General features: G+C 43.5%; 1 protein-coding gene across 1 annotated transcript in view; it reads left to right on the top strand.

Annotated features, from left to right (window-relative positions):
* STX18 (syntaxin 18) overlaps window positions 1–14,712 on the top strand; it is a 100,457-nt gene that overhangs the window by 72,347 nt on the left and 13,398 nt on the right. Inside the window, exon 8 of the mRNA XM_075260860.1 lies at window positions 9,095–9,153. Coding sequence (XP_075116961.1) covers window positions 9,095–9,153 — 59 coding nt within the window. The remainder of the gene's footprint in view (window positions 1–9,094; window positions 9,154–14,712) is intronic.

Consider the following 14,712-nt stretch of genomic DNA (forward strand, 5'->3'; position numbering starts at 1 on the left):
CCTAGCCTTAGGTACGGTTTAAGGTAATAGGTCCTTTTATGCATGAAAAAAATGTATAAGGCCGGGGCGCCACGGGACATAAACGCCGCAATTTGCCCTCAGCGGAGACGCTGCAGGAAAAATTGCGGCATTGTACAGTGCAGGCAAAGTGGATGGGATTCATGCGAATCCCATCCCCACATTGGGGAAAAGATCGCAGCGCGGACACGCTGTGATTCGCAAAGCCGTTGTGGCTTTGCAAATCGCAGCATGTCAATTATATCTATGGAAACGCCGGCTGCTTTCCCGTAGATATAATGTTAAGAGAAAGTCCACAGAGGAAAACTCTTAACTTTCTCTTAAAAGCGCTGCGGAAAGAACGCGATCATGCCGCGGTTCTTTCCGCAGCGCTTTAGCGCTGTGATTACGGCTCGTGGGGCTTTAGCCTAAAGCTAATATTAATATCTCTCGTTCCGAGCCTCTAGCACATTACACATCAGGGTTCTGCTGCAGTTTTCTATAAAGTAGAAACAAAATATGTTGATGGAGGCCAAAAGGCCATTCTTTTCCTTCATCTTCCCCCCCAGACTATTTTTCATTGTGGAAATTGCTCACATCCTTTATATGTTATCCAGTCTCTTATAAATTGTTAAAAGACTATATAATGGGTTTGTAAAACTCGGCACCGCCAACAGAGAGAAGCGTTTTTTGGGCACAGTTAATTGTTCTTTGTAATGTGTGAAGCGGGATCAGAGACAATACATCTCAGGAGATGACTATCTCAGGTTTTAATATAAAAAAATGGAAATTTTCATTTGCCGCTCCATGAATGGCGCTTGCCGCAGCTCTATGGTTGATGTCAAACGTCCCAAGAGATGGCAGCGTAGATCTAGATCATTTAACCAATGAATAAAAATTTATCTTTTTAATATGAATGTGTTCTACAGCACTGTGCAAAAGTTCTAAGCAGGCCTGGAAAAACTACTGCAAAGTAAGGCTGGGTTCACACTAACGTCAGTGTCCGTAGCTAATGTCCGCGCAAGATTTTAGCGTCGGACACTAGCTGTGTCCGTTTACAATTTCCATTATTTTAAAAGGGATATTATGTTGTGTCCTTAAGATTCCGTTTACAACCATATTCGATTTTTCAAGCGGACAGCTAAATCCTACATGCAGGACTTTTCTGCATCTAGGACACTAGGGGCAGGGATTATCTTGACTTTTTCCTCCTCTATGACAACTGCTGTAAAATTATATTTATAAAATTCATTTTACTGAGGACTAGCCATTTCCCGTGAATTCTTTGATGATCCAGCTATATTCAGCTAATTGCTGCCGTCGATTGTTCGCCCGTTTTGGCAGTTCCCAAGCTGTCCTGCTTTTACGCCATATATTGAGCGTGTTGTTGGCATCAATGATCCGCCCACTCCGGAGTTTCGGCAGCTGTAAGAGTCGCTTGATGTCTAGCTTGCTCAATCCTTCTGAGCTCCGCTTGAGGAGTACTCTGTGACTTCTGGCTACCTTCATAGCTCTCGTGGTTTTAGAATTTTGTGACAAATTAGATTTTCTTTTTCCAGGCATGTTTAAAAGTAGCAAACTGCCAATTTGGATTAAATGGGTTTTCCCATCCAGTGTGTCAGCACTGGAGCAGATCAGATAATATGCAACTACTTGTTCACAATGGACTCAGTGTTATCTGCGTGTTTACATAAAAAGATAACAGACCAGTCTTTATCAGCAACCTCCAATTAGCTGATAGTCCTGGCAGCAAGTGAAGTTTAATATAGTATGTGAACATAAATTCATAAGTCAGGAAGTCATGTTATTGACTGGGATAAAATGTAGCCTATGTTTTTATCGAGGTTACAAACTATCAATGTGCCGAATTTCATCCAAATCCGTTCAGCCGTTTTTGCGTGATTGAGGAAAAAACACACAAACTTTCACATATTAGATTAGATAGATTAGAAGATTAGATAGATAGATTAGATTACATATTAGATTTATAATATTAGAAGGATGTCCGCATTGGCGAAACATTTTTGGTTTTAGTACCAAAAATCTACCGGGGTTATTTCCATAAACTTCACTATATGTAGTTTTGTAGACCATTACAAGTTAACATGGGAGGAATATTCAAATCTGTTTCCCAAAAGTGCTACCTCAAACAAGGTTAAGAACCACTGGCCTAGACACAGAGTCTGCTAGAAATGTGCTAGCTGCATGGTACAGCTTGTGGTATACGGTTAGCAGACCTTCATTTAGACGCTGCCATGAAATGTTCTAGTTCTGGACGCAGCCTTGGTTATTGGCGACAAGACAGTGATCTCATACAACATTGTGCTCACGTAATCCTAGCAGAATCGTGAATACAGCTGTGGGTGTAATTGGAGGATAAATTGGCCAAAGACCCAAGATAATATGGGCCAAAGCTTCTGTCTGCCAGGAGTATAACACGGATGATCACATCATAAGCTTACACATTTAGCTTATATAATGAGCGTTATATTCTAGACTTATTGGGGCAAAAAGTGGCTGCCAAGCATCTGGTTATCTGAGGCGCCCATGGCTTCCAACGTGGGAAAATCCACCTGATGTAGCTCCTATAATGGTATGTGATATTCCTGAGATACAGTAGTATAGTAACAATACAGATAACATTAGACGAAGAGTCTGGTCTATCAAGTCCACCCTATAACCCTACAGTGTTGATAAAGAGCAAAACAAAAAACAAAAAAAAAAAAAACCTAAGAGGCTGATGCCAATTTCCCAGTGTTAGGGAAAAAATTCCTTTCCGACTCCAAATTCAACAATCAGTATAAACCCCTGGATTGCTTGTCTATACCAAAATCTAAAACCTATAACCTGTAACAAGAAAGGCGTCCAGACCCTCCTTGAACTTGCCCAATGAATCCACCATCAGCACCTCTGGGGACAGTGACTTCCATAGCCGCGCTGTACTTACTGTAGAGTCCCCATGTATGATGCTGGTAAAAACTTCTCTCCTCTAGGCGTGGAGGATGTCTCCTTTTCATTGTCACCGGCCTGTGAGATAAGAGATCATTGGAAAGTTGTTTTTTTTTTTTTTTTTGTTTTGTTTTTGTTTTTTTTAAATGTAGATTGCGAGCCCCACATAGCGCTCACAATGTACATTTTTTTTCCCTATCAGTATGTCTTTTTGGAATATGGGATGGAAATCCACGCAAACACGGGGAGAACATACAAACTCCTTGCAGATGGTTTTTTGCCCTTGGCGAGATTTGAACACCAGGACTCCAGCGCTGCAAGGCTGCAGTGCTAACCACTGAGCCACCGTGTGGACCCATTGGAAAGTTTTTTTTGTGCTGTCCCTCTTCATGATCTCCCCGTAGACGTCTTCTGTCTCTGGGTTCCAGTCACCACTTCCCCTAATTCTCTTGGTCGCCATTGATGATATTGCATAGTTGGAATCTACAAAAACTGTCCTAGATCTTTACAAAGTCCTGCAGTATTTTGTGTTGCTTTTTAATGACCCATATACAGAATTGCTTTGGAAGTGAATGGAGGTTTTATGTTTGTGTTCACAATTTTACCTTTCCCCTTACCAACCTGATAGTCATATATAGCAATAGCTCTACTTTCACATTTGCGTCTTGTCCATTGCAGGACCATAAGAACAGAATATTAGTCTGATGATGGACCCAATTTACTATAATGGGAACCAATTTTTCTTTTCTTTTTTTTGGCTACAATTTCTTCTTTTTTTTTCGTTTTCTTTTTTTTAAATGTAGATTGTGAGCCCCATATAGGGATCACAATGTACTTTTTTTTTTCTATCAGTATGTCTTTATAGTATGGGAGGAAATCCATGCAAACTCCTGGCAGGATTCGAACCCTGGACTCCAGCGCTGCAAGGCTACAATGCTAACTACTGAGCCACCATGTTGCCCCTTTTGGCTACAATTTCTACTAGACCCTGCGCCAGAGACTCTGACACAAATGTAAACCTAGATGGTTTGTGAGAACCCGGATTCTCCTCTAGCACAGAGAAGCACTAGTACAGAATAATATTGGGTTAATAATTTAATATACTGATTATCTCCCCGCAGCTCCGTCTGGCTTGTGAAAATGCCATAGAAAAGCCATTATACTGATAGTCCTTTAGTGGCTGTTGGTTTATGTGACAATACCGCTGGCCGCTCCATGAAATAAGTCACTGAGTTGTCCTCTGTGACTGTCTGCTGCTCTCAAGGTCAAAGCATAGAAATGGATTTGTCTTTCTGTATCGCACAAGTGCGCTGTGTCGGCTTCACCAGCAAATAGCAGATTCTGACCCTGCCTGACTTATAGTAGAAGCGAATGCAATGAAATCTGAAATACACGAAGGCCCCAGTTATGGATGAGCTTCAGCATAGTGCTGCCCTACTGAGAGATCCCCTTCTGATTTCTGTATAGGTATAGTGTTGTCATTGAGATGGGTAGATTCACCAAGTTAAACATGATGGGATTTATCCAGACCAGTGTTCAGTGCACCAGTCTTGATAATCCCTGTACCTCGAAAGGATGTACCTCCTTTATAGCAAGGCGCACCACCTCATTATTCGGGCACATCCTCTGGTAGGATTGTGTACTAGCTCTGAAGTCTCTGTCACATTCATTAGTCATGGCCTGATCGCAGCTTAGTCCAATTCAAGTGAATGGCTGAGCTGCCATACTAAGCACAGCCACTGTACAAGGTGTGGCGCTGTACATGGTAAGTACTGAAGGGGTTGTATTGTTCACCCAAAAGCTGCAGCTGGAGATGTTGATCGGCTAGAGGTTTTGGATCCCTACCAATTTTTATTGATCCTTAGGATAGGTCATAATTTATAAATGCTATTGATGTCTTCTCAGATCTATAGGGTTCCTACACCTGTGACTCCCCCAAAGCAGCTGTATTGAAGCAGCAGGACAGCTCTTCTATATCTTAGCCTTTTAAAAGGGAGACTATCAGCAGGAAATTTGGTACCAAACTATTGACCCTACTAAAGGACCTGTTTCTACACTTTCCAAATATGTCTTTCTTATTTTGCATTGCAGCTTCATTTTCATGGAAATCAATGTTTCATCCTTAAACAAATTGGGGACCTTTTTTGTCCTGCCAGGGCTGGTTATCTAGAGCAGAGGGTGCAGCCCTAAAGCCCTTTTCAGTTAATTTTACATAAAAATAAAATGCTGATTTTTTTTTTTTTTTTATTTTTTTTTTAAGAAAACTAGCGCCAATGCAGAATAAGTAAGGCATCTTTGGAAAGTGTAGAAACAGCCCTACAATATAGTGTCATTAGCCTGGTACCAATATCCTCCTGACAGACTCCCTGTAATATTGATGTGTATAGTGATTGGTTAGATCTGTATGATAAAATTACTCATAAATGATACCAGGACATGATGCTATGAGTACCTGACAGGCTTTGGGCCTGTAACTTCAGTCAACATTCTGCTATGAGACTACCCCAATACCCATCTAAACAAGATTGCTACTCTATAAAGTCTATGTCCATGTTTCTAGTCTCTTTAAAGGGATTCTACTATTAAAATCTATCTATCCATCTTTTTTTTTTTTTTTCTCGTTGACACGTAGGAATAGCCTTAAGAAAGGCTATTCTTCTCCTACCTTTATGTCTTCTCCGCGCCGCCGTTCGTTAGAAATCCCGGTTTTCGTCAGTATGTAAATGAGTTCTTTTGCAGCACTGGGGGCGTCCCCAATGCTGCGAGAGAACTCTCCAGTGCTGCCTCCATCTTCTTCAGGAACGGCCTCTCTTCGATGGTGGCTTCAAACTTCTAGTCCTCGGGCAAAGCCGACTGCGCATGCCCGCCGGCTACAAGAAAAATGGCCGCTACACAGTAAGCTAGTGCTGCGAGAGATCTCATTTGCATACCGACGAAAACCAGAATTTCTACCAAACGGCGGCGCGGAGAAGACATCTAAAGGTAGGAGAAGAATAGCCTTTCTTAAGGCTATTCCTACATGTCAACGAGAAAAAATGTGATTTTAATGGTAGAATCCCTTTAATAGTTGGGACATTAACTTGGCTACCTATAGGTGGCACTAGCAAGACTGTTTTCGTTAATCTGGAGAAGCACTAATTTGCATAACTTTTTTCCCATGAAGCATTGCCTGTAAATCTTACTACACAAGCTGGGTCTCAGAACGATAACCAGTACCCTCGAGACCTCCACTATAAGTAATGATACCCCCATGTTCTTTCTACAAAACTAAGACTATGGCATCCTGGATAAAAGGAATTCCACTTTATCACGCGTTCTTAAAGGAATCCTCAGAAAATGGCCGCCTAGATCATTCCTGAGATATCCCTTTAAGCATACCGTAGATATGAGTGTCTAAAACCTTTTTATGCAGTTGCCTGTTCTATCTGTTCCACACTTACATAAATCAGATGTCAAATGTATTAAAATCATTAAATATAAGAATTGAGACCTTGTGCGTGTCGCGGTTCTCGCTAGAACAATGATTTGTCACGCCTGGTTGGAGCAAGGAGTGGATATGTAAAGATTATATGTTTTTGTGAAGGCTGATATATCTTCCTCATACACTTCCAGTAATCCTTCCAGATGAGGGATCTGCTCTTTTTGATATCCCTTTTATTCCCGTAGACAAATCTTACGTGCTAAATTGATTTTTAAAGATTAATGCCGGCTGCTGGCGGCGGCGGCGCTGAATGCTTTTCTACCACCCAGACTTTAACCAAGTGTGCCGCTGTCTGATTGACTACCGTGCGGCCAGAAATGTGCTGACTGTCTGTGCTATTACAAGTGGAGGTAGGAGGCGAGGCTGCCCAAATATTATTCTTCTTAAATAAAATATACATTTGTTCCACCACATTGCAGGAAAAAAAATTAAGCAATATTATAAACTGCCTTCAATAAGCCGCTTACACGCATTCCTATGGAAGCAAGGTATTCGATCGCTCATCTCTAGTAGTAAACAATAAGAAATTTTAAATGCCTCCATTTTCAGGCAGCCACTTTAGTGCGCATAGACCCTGTCACAGGTTTGTATCATGTTGTCAGGTTTTATATTTTGCAACCATATTTTGTTTCTGATTTACTGTGAAAAGGGTGAAATCCGTGGCGACGTACTGCAGATTTAATATACGCACCGTATGTCAACTTTTACGCAAAAATCTTTTCACGGTGTATGGATGAGAGTTGTTAAAATTTCATTCATTTTGATACTACTACAACTACTGTTGTACACAAGTGTCAGTGTAGAACTGCTTGTTGTGGAGGGAGAAGAGCGACAACTCCTATAATGTGTCACCCATAGCAGAGCCCATTGTCCTTTCCTATTTGGTCCGGTATATGTTCTGACTAATCTAGTATTCCCTTTTCATCATGACCACCACCATGTCCCTCAGTACCATGACTGATTCTCAGAACAGGGTCTTAGTGATGCACCCGGCCCCCCCTTCACTACTGGCTACAAATTTTTGAATTCTACTTTTTGAGAAATTTAAAGGGATTCTATCCCAAGAACCCAGCAATCCAATCTCCACAGTTATAGTGTGTATATTAGTGATGAGCGAGTAGTATTCACTTGAATACCTCGCCAGCATAGGAGTGCGTGTAATCGGCTGAACACCAAGGGGTTAAACATTTCAAATATTTGATGCGTTTAACCCCTTGGTGTTCGGCCGATTACACACATTCCTATGCCGGCGAGGTATTCGATCGAATGCTACTCACTCATCACTAGTGTGTGTGTGTGTGTGTGTGTGTGTGTGTTTCCCCTCATGAATCGCTCCCTCTGTTGCCTAAATATTATTTGTGTCAATATTCAAGTGAACTGTTTGGTGCAGTAAGGGTGTGGCTGCATATCTCTATGGAACAAAGGCAACCCCCTAGTTACTCCAAAGACCTATTTTGCACATTGGCAAAAAAGGGGTTATCTTGGCAATGGATTCACAAGTAGAAAACACAGGCCGGGGTCACCTGAATGAATCTAAGGGGCTGGATTGATATGCTAGGTTCTGGTGACGCTCCCTTTAAGGGCCTTAATGGCGTGTCAAATCTATACAGTGAATTGCAAAAAATTCTCACCATTGCTGAAAGTATCAGCGTGCATTTTTTAGAACAGCGGTTCTCAACCTGTGGGTCGCGACCCCGGCAGGGGTTGAACGACCAAAACACAGGGGTCGCCTGAAGCATACCTCCCAACCATCCCGGACGCCGATAAGTTGAACACACAAGTGATTAAAGCGCCTACAACTATATGAGTGAGAGAGCAGCGGGGGAGCGTTGGAAGGTGAGTATAAGTGGGTTTTTTTTGTTTTGTTTTAAACATTAAGGTGGAACATAATGAAGGGGCCCATGAAACTGAGGGGAGGGGGGCGGCATGACACTGGGGGCAGAGATGGAGGGACATGAAACTCTGGGCAGAGATGGGAGAAAATGAAACTAGGGAACAGATGGGGGACATGAAACTAGGGGAAGAGATGAGGGAACATGAAACTGTGGGCAGATGAAGGGGGGGTACGGCATGACACTGGGGGCAGAGATGGGGGGACATGAAACTGGGGGCAGAGATGGAGGGGGGGACATGAAACTGGGGGCAGATGAAGGGGTTATATGAAACTGGGGGAAAGATGGTGGGGGGGGGACATATAATGTACGGGTGACTGTAGGAGGATTATACTGTGTGGGAGCACATGAAAAATGAATAAGTGGGCGGAGTCAACATAAAAGTGGGCGGAGCTAAATTCACCGCGACGCACATCTTGTCCCTCCTTCTGATCTTCAAAAGTTGGGAGGTATGCCTAAAGCCATCAGAAAATACATATTTCCTATGGCTTTAGCTGCTGAGAAGCCGCACTACTGTCTGCAGCAGCGCTATTCAGCTGGAACGCACGCCGTTATGAACGCGCGTTCCAAACTGAATGGGGTCACCGCAACATGAGGAACTGTATTGCGGGGTCACGGCATTAGAAAGGTTGAGAACCACTGGTGTCTAGAACCTCTGTCATGAAAACTGTAATGTTGGCTAGTGCTAAACCTGCCTGCACTGCTGACCTCTCCGGTTGTCCCCCCCGTACATATTTAGTGAATATTAATACACAATCTTTCTGTTTTATTACAGTTTGAACAGGAGAACCAGAGACTTGTCAGCGAGATGAACACGCTGTTCGATGAAGTAAGGTAAACTTGTCCAACAACATTCACTTTACAGTAAACCCATTTATGATCGTGTAATATTGTCCTGGATGAAATCGGAAGAGGAACGGACTATACCCGAGGCTGCACTACTGACATTTCCTGGACAGGAAGGTTCTTTTTTTTTTTTTTTTTTTTTATTGGTACAGGAACTGTACCAATAAGTCTTAGTCCTACAAAGTACCGTATTTTTCGGACTATAAGACGCACCTAGGTTTTAGAGGAGGAAAATAGGGAAAAAAAAATTTGAAGCAAAAAATGGTAAAATATTTAATATATGGGAGTTGCAGTTTTGCAACAGCTGCAAGGCCACATTGACAGGTGACCCTGCAGTTGTACGGGGATGCATAGAGTGTTTTTTTTTTGTGGGGCCAGAAGTACTTTTTAGTTATACCATTTTGGGGAATATCTATTGCTTAGATCATTAGGCTCCCGGCTGTCAGCCGAACAGGTCGGCTCCTGCGATATCGCCGCGCAGGAGCCGGCCTGAAACTTCACAGGTATGGGGCCGGTGGGGACCGGCCCCGGGGGAGAAGGGGCCACCGATACTGACCCGGCATCCGCTGTACTAGAGAGGCGGATGCCGGCGAGGGATAGACGCCATCACAGGTGCCGGGGCCTGAGACATCGCTACGCTCCTCTGCCCTGCATGAAGCCAGCGGCGGGGGGACGGAGGAGCGGAATAGCATCGCCGCTGCTGCTGGCTTCATGCAGGGCAGAGGAGCGCAGCGATGTCCCAGGCCCCGGCACCTGCATCTATCCCTTGCCGGCATCCGCCTCTCTATTACAGCGGGTGCCAGGCGCCACATTCGGACTATAAGACGCACCCTTCTTTTCCCCCCAAATTTGGTGCGTCTTATAGTCCGAAAAATACGGTAATTTGAGGCATTTGCTAGGCATATTACATTTAACAGCTCTTTTCATGGTCGTCCATCAAATAGGAAGTCAGGTGGTAGCTAGGAACTTGTTCTTTATAAAATCCTGTACTATATCAACACCAGAAGGTGAGTGTCCAACACTCTATACCATCAACTATCAGCAGTTCATAAACAGAGAAGTTATCAGGAAGTAGACAGCTCTATTCTCTGTGTAGTGGTCAGACCAGGTACTGTAGATCAGAGGATAGGCTTCTGGAACCCCAACGTTAAATTAAGATAGGTACAGAAATGATGCCCATATTGTCCATAAACGAGTATTAAACTATTGTACGTCTCGTCCCACCTTCAAGATGTATTGCATCTCATTGCCTTTATATGTGAAACTTACAAGGTGAACATGCAGTAAATTCTACTGTCCACTGTCCACTTTCGGTTTTTTTGCTATTGTATGGGTAGCTGGTCGCTGAATAGTTTTGTATTGTACATTACATTGTACAATGTACATTATTGTACATTGTACTTTTATTAACTTATTGTACTTTTTAAGTAAAATATGGGCTCTAAATGTTTCCCTAGCAATGTTGTTTAATAGAGCTGCCCTGTATTCACCCCATATTACCAATATATACGGATATACCAAATGCCAAGTGGGGTCGTGATGTCAGCTGAGAGCCTCGGCTTTCATATGCTACCAGTTTTGCAGCTCTTTCTATATGCTACATATACTTTTCTAGGTGGTAAACAAAACAGTGCTACAGGTCTTTGAAGTGACCCACGCTTTGGCATTTTTGCTATATCTGCATATACTGGCAATACAGGGTGCATAGGGGAGGGACCTTCCTAGCAACGATTAGTTGGTGCATTGCTAGGGAGAACATTAGAGCCTGTTTTCTGCAAAAAAGAAAGTACAATAGGTTAAAGTATATTACAAAAATGTTCAGTAAACCCCTCCCTACTCAATACAAAAAAAAAGTTACACTTTAAATGCAGTTATTATTAACCCTTTTTTCGCCGAGGACGGCAGCTCTGCATCCTCCCAGGGTGGCACATCAGTAGCGGAGGACATAGCTACTCTGTCCTCCCTACTAATGCTGATATCTCTGGACTGCATCAACATATCTTGATGCTTTAAAATGCTTTAAAGAGGAGAATCTCATCTTTAAAATTCTTTAAAAAGAACTTGATGATACAACTTACAGTTGTGGAGCAATTCACTGTTGAAAATGCTATTTGGCATTGAGATCCAACTGCAGATCTCAATTCCCGACAGCGTTTCAACAGTGAATCGCTCCGAAACTATAAGTTCTATCATCAAGTTCATCTTCTTTAAAATGCATTTTAAAGCATCAAAATATGTTGATGCAGTCCAGAGATATAGGGCTCTAAAGTGTCGCCCCCCCCCCCTGTCTAAGCAAGCAATTTGCGAACTGTAACAGGAAATGAAGGGGGCACGAGCAGCCCAGCAGCGTGCACAGAGACAAAGAAACAATCTGACTCTGTACATAACTTGTATGTGACACCAGGAGGGCGGTTGCAGGGACTCTTCTGTCCCTATTACCGTATTTTCCGGACTATAAGGCGCACATAAAATACTTCGATTTCCTCAGAAATCGAAAGTGCGCCTTATAGTCCGGTGCGCCTTATATAAGGCTTGAAGCGGCGGCACGCGAGGAGTTAAGCGGCGGCACGCGAGGAGTTAAGCGGCGGCCGCCGGCAAAGTCTCCATGCCGCTTCCATACATTGCAATGGGAGCGCGCTATTCAAATAGTATTCGTTCATCTCTAACTATTTGAATAGCGCGCTCTCATTGTAATGTATGGAAGCGGCATGGAGACTTTGCCGGCGGCCGCTGCTTAAAGAGATTCTACTAGAGATGAGCGAGTACTGTTCGGATCAGCCGATCCGAACAGTACTCGCTCAACTCTAGATTCTACCATTAAAAGAACCTCTTCCCCCTAACCACGTCGGAATAGCCTTAAAAGACTATTCGTCTCTTACCTTTCCCATAGCCAGCGCCGCCTTCTCCCTGAGCTGTGTTCGCGCCTTCCGTGTCGTCTTCTTTGGGCCTCATGGATGACGCATGCGCAGTCGGCTCTGGCTGCGAGAGCCTGTTAAAGCCGACTGCGCATGCGTCATCCATGAGGCCCAAAGAAGACAGAGACGGAGCTGCGGAAGAAGGCGGCGCTGGCTATGGTAAAAAGGTAAGGAGATTATTCCGACGTGATCAAGAAGGAAGTTCTTTTAAAGGTAGAATCCCTTTAACTCCTCGTGTGCCGAGCGCTTCCATTCATTTCAATGGAAGCGTACCATTGAAATGAATAGAAGCGGCTGGCACGCGGGGGGTTAAGCGGCCGCCGGCAAAGTCTGCCGGCCGCCGCTTTCAATCATATAAGGCGCACCGGACAGCGCTGCGCCTTGTAGTCCGGTGCGCCTTATATATGGACCTAGGCAGGACTATAAGGCGCTCATGGGTAATGCGCCTTATAGTCCGGTGCGCCTTATAGTCCGCAAAATACAGTAACCCTTCTCCTGCCAATTAGAGAGCATACTATACTTTTGCTATAATATATAAGGTATAATATAATTCCCCCCCCCCCCCGAGCTTTATTAGTGGGGTATTCTTACGTAATACCCTCTAAACATAACCAGGAAGTTTATTGGCGCTGTTACCCAGACGTTTACCATTGTCCAGGTCGCAGCGCCAAAAAAAAGTCGCACCAAACACTTATACAACATATACACAAAGTAATTTCACCCAATCCCTGTCCTGTCCATACCTGAGCTTTCTAGAGTAAAATGTGTCTCTAGTGATGTCCGTTACACGCTAAAATAATAGTAATAATTGCTTGCAATCTCTGTTTGCTGCAAAGTTGCGTGAAGGTGGTTGTATATATGAATTATTAAATTGTGTTTTTATATACGGTATGCTGTGTAATCTGAAGAAAGTTAGATTTTGGTGTCACAGTTTGCAAGGTGCAGTATAGATTTTTAACATATTAGTGAATAACAGGAAACTCCTGCCTGTCTTCTGTATTAGTGTTTTTGGGAGTCTGAGCTCTTGTTGTAGTTGATGTTTGCGGTACATATAGTATATATACACATTGTATACACCATAAACTATTATTTTAAATGTATTTTGTATATGAATTAGTAACTAATATACATTTATTTGCATTTTTTCATAAAACATTCACTTTAAATCAAAATTGCATGAAGGTGCCTGTTCGTATACAGTACCAAGTGGCATTATGACAATGTTGCAGGTGTCTACTTTAAGAAAATATATAGGTATGGGGGGGGGGGTTGGATGCTTTTTTAATGTTGCAACTTAGGTTTGATTTGTCCATCTCAAAACTGTGAAAATTATTCCGGCTACTGGAGGTGCAAAATTTCCAGAAACCTTTGGCAGTGAAAGGGTTAAACAAGTTAATCTCCATTTCAGTTTTACCTTGGCTATCCTGCTTACTTAGAGGTCAGACTGTAACCCTTCCTAGAACAGTTGTCTTTCACTGCTTGAAATTCGGGTCTACAGACGTCTGAACCTCCGCACCTGTAATGTCTGACCATGTAATTATGTGTACAGAACGGTGCTGAGCTATCATTTCATTGTAAGACGGCGATGTGCGAGCCATTAGAGTGCGTTTCCAGCTCCGTATAGAGGATACAGAACAGATGTCACCTCTCCGGACATGTCTGGTTTAGTAAAACATGTATTCCTCATTGTATAACAACTATTGTAGAAGTTGACGTCATTCCTCTCTTATTCCACCTGGAAAACTGGTGGACACTATTTGGTTAGTTGGTTGTGTCCATGCACAGTCTGACAGGATCACAATGTGTAGCGACAAGCCCCCTTGGAAAGAGAAATGGTAATGCAGTGTGGCATAACTAGGAATGACGGGGCCCCGTGGTGAACTTTTGACATGGGTCTGACCCGCCCCCCCCCCCCCCCCCCCCGGCATTCCTGCGTGCTCCATTATGCCCCATAGTGGCCCCTGCACACAGTATTATGCACCATAATGGCCCCTGCACACAGTATTATGTCCCATAGTGGCCCCTGCACACAGTATTATGTCCCATAGTGGCCCCTGCACACAGTATTATGCACCATAGTGGCCCCTGCACACAGTATTATGTCCCATAGTGGCCCCTGCACACAGTATTATGCCCCATAGTGGCCCCTGCACACAGTATTATGCACCATAATGGCCCCTGCACACAGTATTATGTCCCATAGTGGCCCCTGCACACAGTATTATGTCCCATAATGGCCCCTGCACACAGTATTATGCCCTATAGTGACCCCGACACACAGTATTATGCCCCACTGTGGACACCCATGAACAATTATTATACTCTGGGGTCTATTCAGACCCAGGGTTATTAACACTGGTTTTTATGTTCCCTTACCTCTTCCAGGCCTCCGATCATTATAATAGTGTTTGTGGGGCCCATGGCGTCACTTACCGATCCCGGGCCCTGTAACTCCAGCCGGTAACGGCCTATTAAGAAAAAAAAAACGCAGGAGTAGCAGCTGTCGCTGGGCCCCTAATGTCCTGGGACCTGTAGCAGCTGCTACCTCTGCTACCCTGGTAGCTACTAGAGATGAGTGAACGGTGTTCGATTGAATTGGTATTCAATCGAATATCAAGCTGTTCGAGATATT

The sequence above is a fragment of the Leptodactylus fuscus genome, chromosome 1, assembly GCF_031893055.1.
Source record: "Leptodactylus fuscus isolate aLepFus1 chromosome 1, aLepFus1.hap2, whole genome shotgun sequence".
Classification (NCBI taxonomy): domain Eukaryota; kingdom Metazoa; phylum Chordata; class Amphibia; order Anura; family Leptodactylidae; genus Leptodactylus; species Leptodactylus fuscus.